The sequence below is a fragment of the Lucilia cuprina genome, chromosome X, assembly GCF_022045245.1.
Source record: "Lucilia cuprina isolate Lc7/37 chromosome X, ASM2204524v1, whole genome shotgun sequence".
Lineage (NCBI taxonomy): Eukaryota > Metazoa > Arthropoda > Insecta > Diptera > Calliphoridae > Lucilia > Lucilia cuprina.
The window spans coordinates 13,142,236-13,153,571 of record NC_060949.1 but is presented as its reverse complement, the minus strand read 5'-3'; the positions used below and the strand labels follow the sequence as shown (position 1 = coordinate 13,153,571).

The window sequence follows — 11,336 nt, the reverse complement described above, 5'->3', positions numbered from 1 at the left end:
TTTCATTTAAACATTATAAATGTTGGATTTTATTATCGAAATTATTCTCAAACAAACTTTAACAATATTAGATTTAAAAATTTAGTTTAGTTTTAATTTTAATTTTAATTTTAATTTTAAGTTCAGATCTAGGCTTTACAATTTAGATTTAGTTTTATATTTAGGCTTTAAATTTAGAATTTAAATTTAGCTTTAGCTTTAGGTTTAAATTTAAGTTTTAAAATTTAGATTTAGCTTTAGGTTTAAATTTAGCTTTAGGTTTAGATTTAAATTTAGCTTTAGTTTTAGGTTTGAATTTAGGTTTAAATTTAGAATTTAGCTTTAGGTTTGAATTTAGGTTTAAATTTAGAATTTAGCTTTAGTTTTAGGTTTGAATTTAGGTTTAAATTTAGAATTTAGCTTTAGTTTTAGGTTTGAATTTAGGTTTAAATTTAGAATTTAAATTAAGCTTAAGTTTTAGATTTGGATTGAGGTTTAACTATATGCACTCGAATTTATGTTTGCGTTTCAAAAGTTCATAATTTCGTTATATATATTTATTTAGTCTAACCTTTCCTTTTTTATAGAAAATTATTTAAAAAGGACACTCGTCCGGTCCGTCTTGTCATCCGGGTGCAAACTCACAGAAGGTCGGAAAACCAAAAATTATACCAGAGCACCCCAGGCATGGTGGTGCTGGAAAACAGCTTCTCCCTCGTTGGATGGAGTCGGTGTTGAAGTGGCTTTGCAGGTTTGTGTTTTGCTTTGATTTAATTTAAAATTTAGTTTTAAGTCTAGTTTTAAGTCTAGTTTTAAGTTTAGCTTTAAGTTTAGCTTTATGTTTAATTAATTAATTCTTTTTTTTAATAAAATTGATTTAATTTATATAAAAAAATAAAATCAAAAATTTAGTTTTTTTTATGATGAGGCCACAGACTCCACCTTCTTCTTCTCTCCGAGCAAAAATCAAAAAGGGCCGACATTTTTTCATTTTGGCATCTAGAAACCTAGGTTACCAATATGGCTTCAACAAATTTTCAGCAATTTGTTTGCCTACATAAAATTTTTTTAAGCTATTTGTTTTTGTTTTTATTTATCTTCTTCTTTCCAAAAAAATCCCTTTTTCATTGTGTTGCCACCTGTTTAAGTTTCTTCTTTTTCTATTCAGTAGCTCTATTACAGGGTGCACACGACATTTGTATTTAATTAATATGGAAGGTGCCACGTCCCTTAAAGCCAGTCCTCCCACATTTTATCCTAAAATGGCTGCGACAGAATTTTAGGACTCTAACTATTACATTATCTCAAGATAAACGAATTTTTGTATTTAATTAATATGGGAGGTGCCACTCCATGTTTACATGGATGTTAAAGTTATTCATGCAAAATTTAAAAATTCTAACTGTATTAGTTTCCAAGATAAACGAATTGTTGTATTTAATTTATACGGGAGATACCACGCCTCGTAACGCTAGACCTCCCACATTTTATCCTAAAATAATCATATTGCCCCTAAAATGGCTCCGAAAAAATCTTAGGACTCTAACTGTTATATTATCTCAAGATAAATGAATTTTTGTATTTAATTAATATGGAAGGTGCCGCTCCCCTCATCGATAGTCCGCCAATTTATTACCCAAAATGTTTACATGGATGTTGAAGTTATTCGTACAAAAATTTAAAATTCTAACTGTAATAGTTTCCAAGATAAACGAATTTTTGTATTTAATTTATATGGGAGGTGCCGCTCCCCTCATGGGTAGTCCGCCAATTTATTACCCAAAATGTTTACATGGATGTTGAAGTTATTTGTGCAAACATTTAAGATTCTAACTGTATAAGTTTTCAAGATAAACGAATTTTTGAATTTGATTTATATGGGAGGTGCCACGCCCCCTAACGCTAGTCCGCCCACTTTTTATCCCATATAATCATATTGACACTAAAGTGTCTCCGACAAAATTTGAGGACTCTAACTGTTATATTATCTCAAATATACGAATTTAATATTTTAATGTGGGCGTGGCTCCTCGCCCGCTTGAAAATTCAAAATAAAAAGTAGCCTATTACCTATTTCAGACATACAGGTATACGCTGTGTGTATAGTAGTCTAAGCGTTCAAACATACAAACAAACACACATTAATTTTTATATATATAGATTTTATACTATAAAACAATATCAAAGTTAGATGGAAACAGCTCTTTCACATTTTTGAGTTTACATAAAAATACATTCCTGATCTAATACGACGAAGATAGCCATACGAATGTCAAATTTTCCATCAGTATTTACACAATGTAGTAAGGTTTCATTACATATCGTGTTTAGACGATCGCATCCGTATCCTTCCACATAAAATTTTGACAGATCGTGTGAATGGGCCTTAGAATAAATAATATTCATTGACGTAGAAAAAAGTGTGTGCTAATTTCCCCCCTTTCTGATTTATGTTTCAAAAAATTCCTATTAATGCATTCCAAGACAGGCTTTAAGTGTGTGGTTCAAATTTCATAAATTTCGTTGTCATAATAAGACGTAATTGCACCAAAAATTTATCAAAAATACAAATATTTCTTTTGCAGTTTAATTTGTCAAAATATTGATATTTATAAATTTAAAATTCACACAAATACAAAAACTTCATATCATTTTAAGATAACACAACAACACAATTTTTTGAATAACTAATTATTTTTGTTCGACGAGGTTCAAATAATATGTACCTACCTTTAACAAATTAATAATTGGTTACTTAATTGTTACAAATAAACCTACAAATTTGTTATGTGATAGCTAATTATTTTGAGCCTACTTTGTATGTAGAAAGCAAAAAATATACAAATTCCTCAGCTGGAGTTTAAACCCAGGCATTCATTTGTTTCCTATGTTTCTCACTCCATCCGCTTACTCGATGCTCCATTAACATATTGCTTTTTGTAATTTTGAGAACGACTTTTTACAGAAAAATATAAATTAATATCATTAAAAAAATAAACGGTATCCAGCAGGGCTCGAACCACGAACCCCCAGTTTGTTATATGAACACCCTAGACGATTTTGCTACAACAAAACCAAATTGATTTGTTCTTTACTAGTAATAACCTATTCAGCTAAATGAAATAATGTGGTTGATAATGAACACCCATTACCAAGTAATGTATGAAAAAATTACTGACCATTACCAAAAATTCTATATTATTTGCTGGGATAGCATTTGTATTATAAATTGAAATTGATTTCGATTTTTTAATTTTTCATATGATTTGCTTTTAATTACGTTTTGGTCAATAACTCCTGATCTAATCGAGTCTCCATCGAAAAATATTCACTAGAATATAAAAGAGAGTTTAGATGTAATCATTCAACGTCCTTTTCTAATGATTCATACGAGACTTTCTGATATATTTGACATTGGAAGTAAAATATTTTATTTACACAATTTAAATAAAAATATCTCTAGCTTTAAAACACCTCTATACGAATAAAATATGACTTGAATTGTACCTTGCCTCAGATATACTAAAGCCATTTACTGTTTAATAAAACTGTGGATATTTAAGTAAAATTTTGATGGGGACTTTTTAGAGGGGCTAGGGTTAAATAAGGCCCTATAATTATAATGTTCATCAGGGTCATCGAGACTTGTATAGAACTTGATTTTGCAGCTTTTGTCGAGATACGAGTATATTAAACATAATATACTCGTTTAAAACTGAATCCGCCCTATTTGGCGGGTTCAGTTATATGGGGGCTAGGTGAAATAATGGACCGATGTTAACCATTTTCAATAGACTTCGTCTACAGTACTATAAAAGATCATGTGCCAAATTTCATTGAATTATCTCCAAAATTTCGAACTGTAGTTTGATTACAATGTTTACAAGCCCTATTCGGGGGTACAGTTGTATGGGGGCTAGGTGAAATAATGGACCGATCTTAACAATTTTCAATAGGGTTCATCCCTGGTACAATAGAAGATCATCTTCAAAATTGCGGCCTGTAGTTTGATTACAAGGTTTACATGGACGTCCGTCCAATCTGAGCCGATTGGTATACTTTAACTTTTTTTATTCACTCTATTTTAAATATCGGACTATATACGATAAATTCCAGTAATTAAATATGACCGACAATTAAATAATATTTCGATGTGGTACAATGAGAATTCCTAAATATTTAAAAATTTGACCTTTAAACTTCTAAGTTTATATTTTATATTTTATGTTATTTAGACTATAATACTCGAAAACATTTTATTTAAAATGTACAACAGTAAGAAATATTGATTTAATATTTGAAAGAGTCTTTGCGGGACCTGTTAACGTTAACCTATCAGCCTAATGTTTTGCATTGCATAGTTTTACAACTCAAAGAACAATTTTAGACGGGAACGGCCTATCGGACAATATTTTTTCCCGACAGGAATCTATATTGTAGAAAATTTCAATAAAATCAAAGATGTAAAATCCGAAAACAACAGTTTTTTGTCCGTTTTGATACAGATTATCCAATATTTAGCTATGCCCACCATCAAATGGAATGCCTTCTTATGAACAATAGGTTGATATTTTTAATAGGGCTTAAATAAAATTCCATAGTTATATTCACATTTCACGCCAGTTATGTACGTTAAAGTATTTTTATAAAGGGAACCTTTTATGAGGGTTAGGGTCAATTATGAACAGATTCTCGTAAAATTCGTTTTTGCTCATATGAAACTTACTTATGAAGAATTTCGGATGTAGACCTTATATGAGAGTTTTCACTTATTACCGGCCGGTTTGGAAAAATTTCGCACATAGTCATATTTAATTTTATTCCGTTAGCATTAATTATCAATGAAGTTATGTGCGTTTAAGAGATTTTTGGAATTATTCCATATATGGCACCTATATCCAATTGTAAACTGATTTACGTTATAATTATAAATAAAAGGTTGTGTGTGGATACCGATATTTTTGAGTAAGTTATTAACAATTAGTCATTTCTACGAGATTTTATCCGTGGTAGTCTGTAACTTTTTTTATTTTTAAGAACAATGTATTGAAAATTATTGTATACCCTTCACCTTTGTGAAAAGGGTACATAAAAGTTTTCATTCCGTTTGTAATTTCTATAATATAATTTTCCGACCCTATAAAGATCCTTGTAGATAGCAGAGTCTGTCTATATGTATGTTTGTTGAAATCAGTTTTTCGGTCCAGAAATAAGATTTTTTGTTCATGCTCAGACAGAAATTGCAAATTGCAAAAACAAAATACATAATTCGGTAAATTTTGTTATTGTACGCTTGTTTATAGAAACATGGCAGAGCGAGAGCAGCAGAGCAAGAGCAGCACTGGTGTGTTGTTATTGGCTAGAAACATGTAATTAAGTATATGGAGTTATAAAAGGGAACTTTTCTATAATTTGAACCTAGATATATGAAGTTAAGTATGTAGTATGTATGCTTTTCGAAACATGAACTTATATTTTTGTGTTATGACTTTGGATTACAACAAAACAGTAGTCCTTATACTTATCGTGACTTTCGTAACACTGATCTTTACACATTACGTGGTCTTGTTTTTACTACTAACTGAAATGATTTATACTACATGACCTCACCAGATGACCAGATTGATTTCCTAAACGAAAACTTACACAGAATATTTAAAAATACCGTTCCGCTTCGTACTTGTCGACCCATTAAAACAAACTTCAATTGGTTTAACAACACAGTTAAAGGCCTAATTAAAATACGGAATGAAGTATATGCACGTTGGAAAAGATTCCGCACGATAGAACTTCATGATGAATATCGTCGTTGTCGTCAAATTGTAAATAAACACATAAGAAAATGTAAATCAATCTTTTACGCTAATCGATTTAAATCGGCAGTTGACTCCAAGAAAAGATGGCGAATAATACAGGAAATTGGTATTGGACCTAAAAAACATCTGTCGCCAAAGATGTTGATATCGAAAATCTTAATCAGCAGTTTACTAATAAAACCAATTTAACACCACCTTCTTTTGATAACTCTGCAACCCGGCAACTCTACAACAACTCTACTATGTTACCTCAACGTCAATTAGCATTTGATTGCATAACAGCTCCCGATGTGGTATCGTGTTGTATGTCGGTTAAATCTAACGCTGTAGGATTAGATAACTAACACCCTATATTTCTTAAGCTCATCCTTCCATTTCTGCTAAGCCATATTACTCACATATTTAATACAATAATTACCATGAGCACTTATCCAAGTTGTTGGAAATACGCTAAAATAATACCAGTACCAAAGTCTACCAATGAATATCGTCCCATAGCTATATTACCATATCTATCAAAGGTTTTTGAACGCATTTTACACACACAAATTACTAAATATATATGATAACTCACTGCTAAGTGTATACCAATCTGGGTTTAGATCTAATCATAGCTGTGTTACTGCCTTAATTAATGTTTCTGATGATATAAGATCAAATATTGATAACAATCTTATTACATTCCTCGTCCTGCTTGATCACTCTAAAGCTTTTGACTGCGTTAACCACGAAATTCTTTGCCGTAAACTGTGGTATCTTTTTCATTTCTCTAACTCTGCTACATCTTTAATGTCCTCCTATTTGTCTCAACGATATCCGTAAGTGTAGATAAGAATTTATCAACTCCATTACTCGTAAGAAATGGTGTTCCACAGGGCTCAATACTTGGACCCTTATTGTTTTCCTTATATATCAATGATCTACCGTTGCAACTGTTACACTGCTGCATTCACATGTATGCGGATGATGTTCAATTTTATCTAAGCTGCCAAAAGAACCTTATAAGTGAAAGCATTTCTAAACTTAATCAGGATTTAGAAATTATATCTAAATGGGCATCTGCTAATTCACTACAACTTAATCCAAAAAAATCTAAGTGTATCATTATGTCAAAAAAATCACAAAGCACACATATTGATGCGATCCTTAATGATAATTCGATCACCTTAGGAAGTGAACAAATTGATATAGTTCAATCAGCTAAGAACTTGGCCATAACCTTTAACAAGGAACTAAAATGGAACTCACATATAAATGTCACTGGTTGCGTGTTTACAATGCTGAGAACATTATATCCCACTCAACACTTAACCCCAACACATATTCGTGAACTTCTTGCTAAAAGCTATGTAATACCAAAACTCTTATACGGTTGTGAAATTTTTGCGTATAGCGATACTGTAAGCGCTAATAGGATAAATGTTGCGTATAATGCTGTTCTCCGTTATGTGTACTGCCTAAAATGATATGAAGGTACGTCTACTTACTCTAAATCACTATACGGTGTTAATATAAGTGACCTGATGAATATCAGATCTCTGAGTCTATTGCATAAAGTCATTTACACTAAGGAACCAATCTATCTGTTCAATCGTCTTAGATTTGCAAGATCGAACCGAGGACTGAAACTGATCTTACCAAGGCATCGTTCTTTAATCTCAGATTGGCAGTTCTTAACAAGCTCTACTCGTCTTTGGAACTCTCTACCCTCTAATATCCAAGCCATTCGCAATGCTATTTAAACGTAAATTGATAGAGTTTTTTAGTTTAACTTTTTCTTCATTCATACAAACTATTATTATTACACTTTATATTTATGCCTTATGTTATCTTGTACCTAAGCTAATAATACTAATAATTTTATTTTATTTTTGTTGTCTTAAATAATTATTTACTTTATATATGTTTTGTATTATTAATATTATTATTGTATACATTTACACCATATGTTCATTAACCTTGTAATATCACATACTGTAATTTATAAGATTCTATATCTTGTTGTATGTGACATCGAAAATAAATAAATAAATAAAGTCGAATTTGAGTATAAACTCAAAAAAGTGGACTTTTGGTACTGTTTTGTTTTTTAAAAGGAACTTTTTCTATAATATTAAACCTAGAAATATGATATTAAGTATGTAGAGTCTGAATTAGGTGAGAACTCATAAAAGGGAACTTTTTGATACTCTTTCGTTTTTTTTAAAATTTTGGAATTTTCTATAATATTGAATCTAGAAATATACTTAAATTAAACATATTGAGATTTTTGGTACCAACTGTTTTTTTAACACACCATGGTGAAGGGTATATAAAATTCGGCACAGCCGAATATAGAACTCTTACTTGTTTTAATATACAAAAATTAAAAGAATATGACACAAAACATCAAGATATGCACTAAAAGTGTAAAATATACTCTAAAATATGCATTTAAAAAGTAAAATAGGCTTAAAAATGCTTCAAGCGCCAAACTATGCAGAAATATATGTTATGGCTAAGATATGAAAAAAATTAAATTAAATTCTAAATGGCTGGTAATTATAATTAAATAAATTTTATATGGTAGAAACATTTTATAATTATTACCGAAAACTTATATTTATCCTCATCAAATGTTACCTTGTGAGCCGGTTATAGGTCACAATAAGAAGCCCTTTCATATCACATAGAAAAAACAATTCAATATGAATAAATATATTTTAAACCTTTTTAAACGCCATCGATCCATATTGGTATTCATTGGTCGATATTGGAATAAAATTTACAATGGTCTTTATATATATTTAAGACAAAGTGATCGCATTATATTATACGATTTTTTATATTATAGGTCTACAATTCACTATTGCTGCTCTACAACGCAATTCATATGATATTTATTTTTATGATGGAATAAATACAAGCTTTATATACTGAGTTGATTAATCGATACCAAAAACCGATTGTAGTGTAGAATCGATCAGAAAGTCATAGATTTTGGCTGCATTAATAATTAACGTTAGTCGATGTCTATTTAGCATTCACTAATAAATTTAAAACATTCTGATGAAGCCGATAACCAAAAGACAAAATACACAAAAATATAGACCAACTTTCATATTATGAATATATGTATTTGCAAAATTTCAGTCTTTAAATCGAAATATTTCTAAAATTTAAAAATAACTCTACACCTTTTTAATATATCAAAGCATATCTAAGGTAAAACGACATCTTGGTTTTTATACGCCCATAGTTCTTTGCCGCTACTGTAGATGCTACATTTTCTTTTCTATTATTATATTAAAAGAATTTTGTAAATAGCCAGTGAGCAAGTCGTTTATGTTTAATTTTACTTTATAATCAAAAATGTTTATTTTTTCTCTCTACTTTCCTGTACTTTCCCTCTCTCTGTTTTCATGTATGTATATGCCTGCATCAAGATAAAAATAAACATAGAGTCCAATACTCAAAATGATGATTAGAAAAGGTGTCAAATAATAATAAAAAAACAAAAAAAACTAATTTAATAAAAACATAAATAAAATATTAAAAAATTTCTATAAACAAGTGAAATTATAAAAAGTGTATGTTGTATGAAATATATTAACGAAAAAAATAATTAAAAATTCGACTTAAATTATTTAAAATAAATCATTGCATTCATTCACTCTATTAAATTGTTTTAGTTTTTTACACTAAATATTTGTAGTGAAAATTACATTCAATACATTTTTTTAGAAAAAAAAATAATAAGAAATATTGAAGTGTATGTATGTGTATGTCTTACGATCGTGTTTTATAACCATTTATCAGTACCACACTACCAATAATATTCACCACCGACATTGAATTTCCCGTTTTTTACAAAATGCATTTATTAGAAAAGCCAAGGTAAGTTTAAACGATTAAAATTTTCCAAAATGTAATACAGTTCAAGGTAAATTTCTTTTTACATCATTATTTAATTTACCATATATTGCACGAATAACAAAGAAAATTTATATGACAACACAAAAATTATGCAAAAATGTTTTATTATTTGTTGCTGAAATATACAATCAGAACATTAATCCTACATACGTACATGCACGTATGTGTGTACTCACTAGAAGGGCGATAAACACTCTACAGTGGGACAGAAACTAAATATTTTGTAAATAGTTTAGAATATTCACTTCTCAAATTTAATACATTTCTGATACCTAAAAAGTTTAATAGTTTTTTATAGTAGATCTCTTTTCGTATATAATGTATTTGTCGATACTATGTTACTATATAAATATAATACGTTCTTAAGAATTTCTTCAACATATTTCGACGTTTGACAACATTTATTTTTATGCTCTCATTATTGAGCCACTTGTTCTCTCAACAATTTTATATTAATAAAGATTGAATCCACCAAAATCGAAAAATTTTAATCGTTTATATCTACAAGTCCAATTGGCAAATTAAAACACAATTTATGAACATAGTTTTGTAAGAAATAACTTCAAAACGCTACATAAGAAATTAATTTTGCAAAAGTCTTTTGGGTTGGCAAAAGCAACTCTGTAAACATTCTATCACAATTGACCAATATTTATCTATCGGAGGTAATAATTATTTTTTCTTAGTACATAGTCGAATTTTTTTGTTCATTTGAACTCATTTAAGATCTTTAAATTGAATCTCTGAAACCATACTAATGATAACATCTGTTTACAATAATGGTGACAAATTTTACTAAATATTTTAATTTTTTTTTTTCATATTGGTACATGAAAAATTTTGTCAAAACTAAATTAACAATATTAAGTCTGTTTAATGAAGTACAATTAGGAGACTATTGGCTATTCAAAATTATAATTTGGCTGGACAATTTGTTTTGAAGATAACAACGATTAAATATTGTTCGATTGGAGGATTAGGTAAATCTTTTGCGCCAATCTTTTTAAAAGTTTTAATAAAAATAAACAGTAAAATGATTTAATTCTTAAATGGTATAAATCATATAGTAATATATAGGCGAAACTAATTGTCAAGGACCTAAGTAACCTGTCAAAGACCTAACTGGTGAGAATGTATTAGTAGAAGCACACAAATAAACACAGTTGTTCAAAAGGTACTAAATAAAAATGTATTTCTTTGACGTTATTTTTTTGTGTGTTATTAATGGAAATTTATATGCTAGTGAATGAAAATATTAGTTTTTTCTTTAAAATGTGTAGTTGAATATTAAAGTTATTCGTGCAAAAATTTAAGATCCCACTAAAGTACCTCCGACAAAAATTTTAGGACTCTAACTGTTATATTATCTCAAATATACGAATTTCATATATTCTTAATGTGGTCGTGGCTCCTCGCCCACTTGAAAATTCAAAATAAACAAGTTAGAGTGCTATATTCGGCTGGACCGAATCTTAAATACCCTCCACCAGCTACTTTTATATTAATACATTTCTAATTTATCAAGTATTGTAGAAACAAGTTTTCTCATGTCTTAAATAGAAAAATTGCAAGATTTAAATCTATTACAATTCCAAGATTTATTGAACTTTACAAACGCCTTTTTCT

The 11,336-nt window shown here is 29.2% G+C and overlaps 1 protein-coding gene and 1 long non-coding RNA gene across 3 annotated transcripts in view; both read left to right on the top strand.

The window, feature by feature from the left end:
- Positions 1-884, top strand: part of LOC124421380 — an 8,099-nt gene extending 7,215 nt beyond the window's left edge. Inside the window, exon 8 of the long non-coding RNA XR_006941625.1 lies at positions 567-884. This is a non-coding gene — a long non-coding RNA (uncharacterized LOC124421380). The remainder of the gene's footprint in view (positions 1-566) is intronic.
- An 8,536-nt stretch (positions 885-9,420) lies between these two features.
- The window catches only part of LOC111684188 (tau-tubulin kinase homolog Asator), a 169,859-nt gene continuing 167,943 nt past the window's right edge, over positions 9,421-11,336 (top strand). Inside the window, exon 1 of one of the 2 annotated variants that reach the window (XM_046955930.1) lies at positions 9,421-9,671. In XM_046955930.1, the coding sequence (XP_046811886.1) occupies positions 9,649-9,671 (23 nt within the window). In that variant the 5' untranslated portion in view covers positions 9,421-9,648. The remainder of the gene's footprint in view (positions 9,672-11,336) is intronic. The other variant, XM_023446310.2, reaches the window with a different exon arrangement.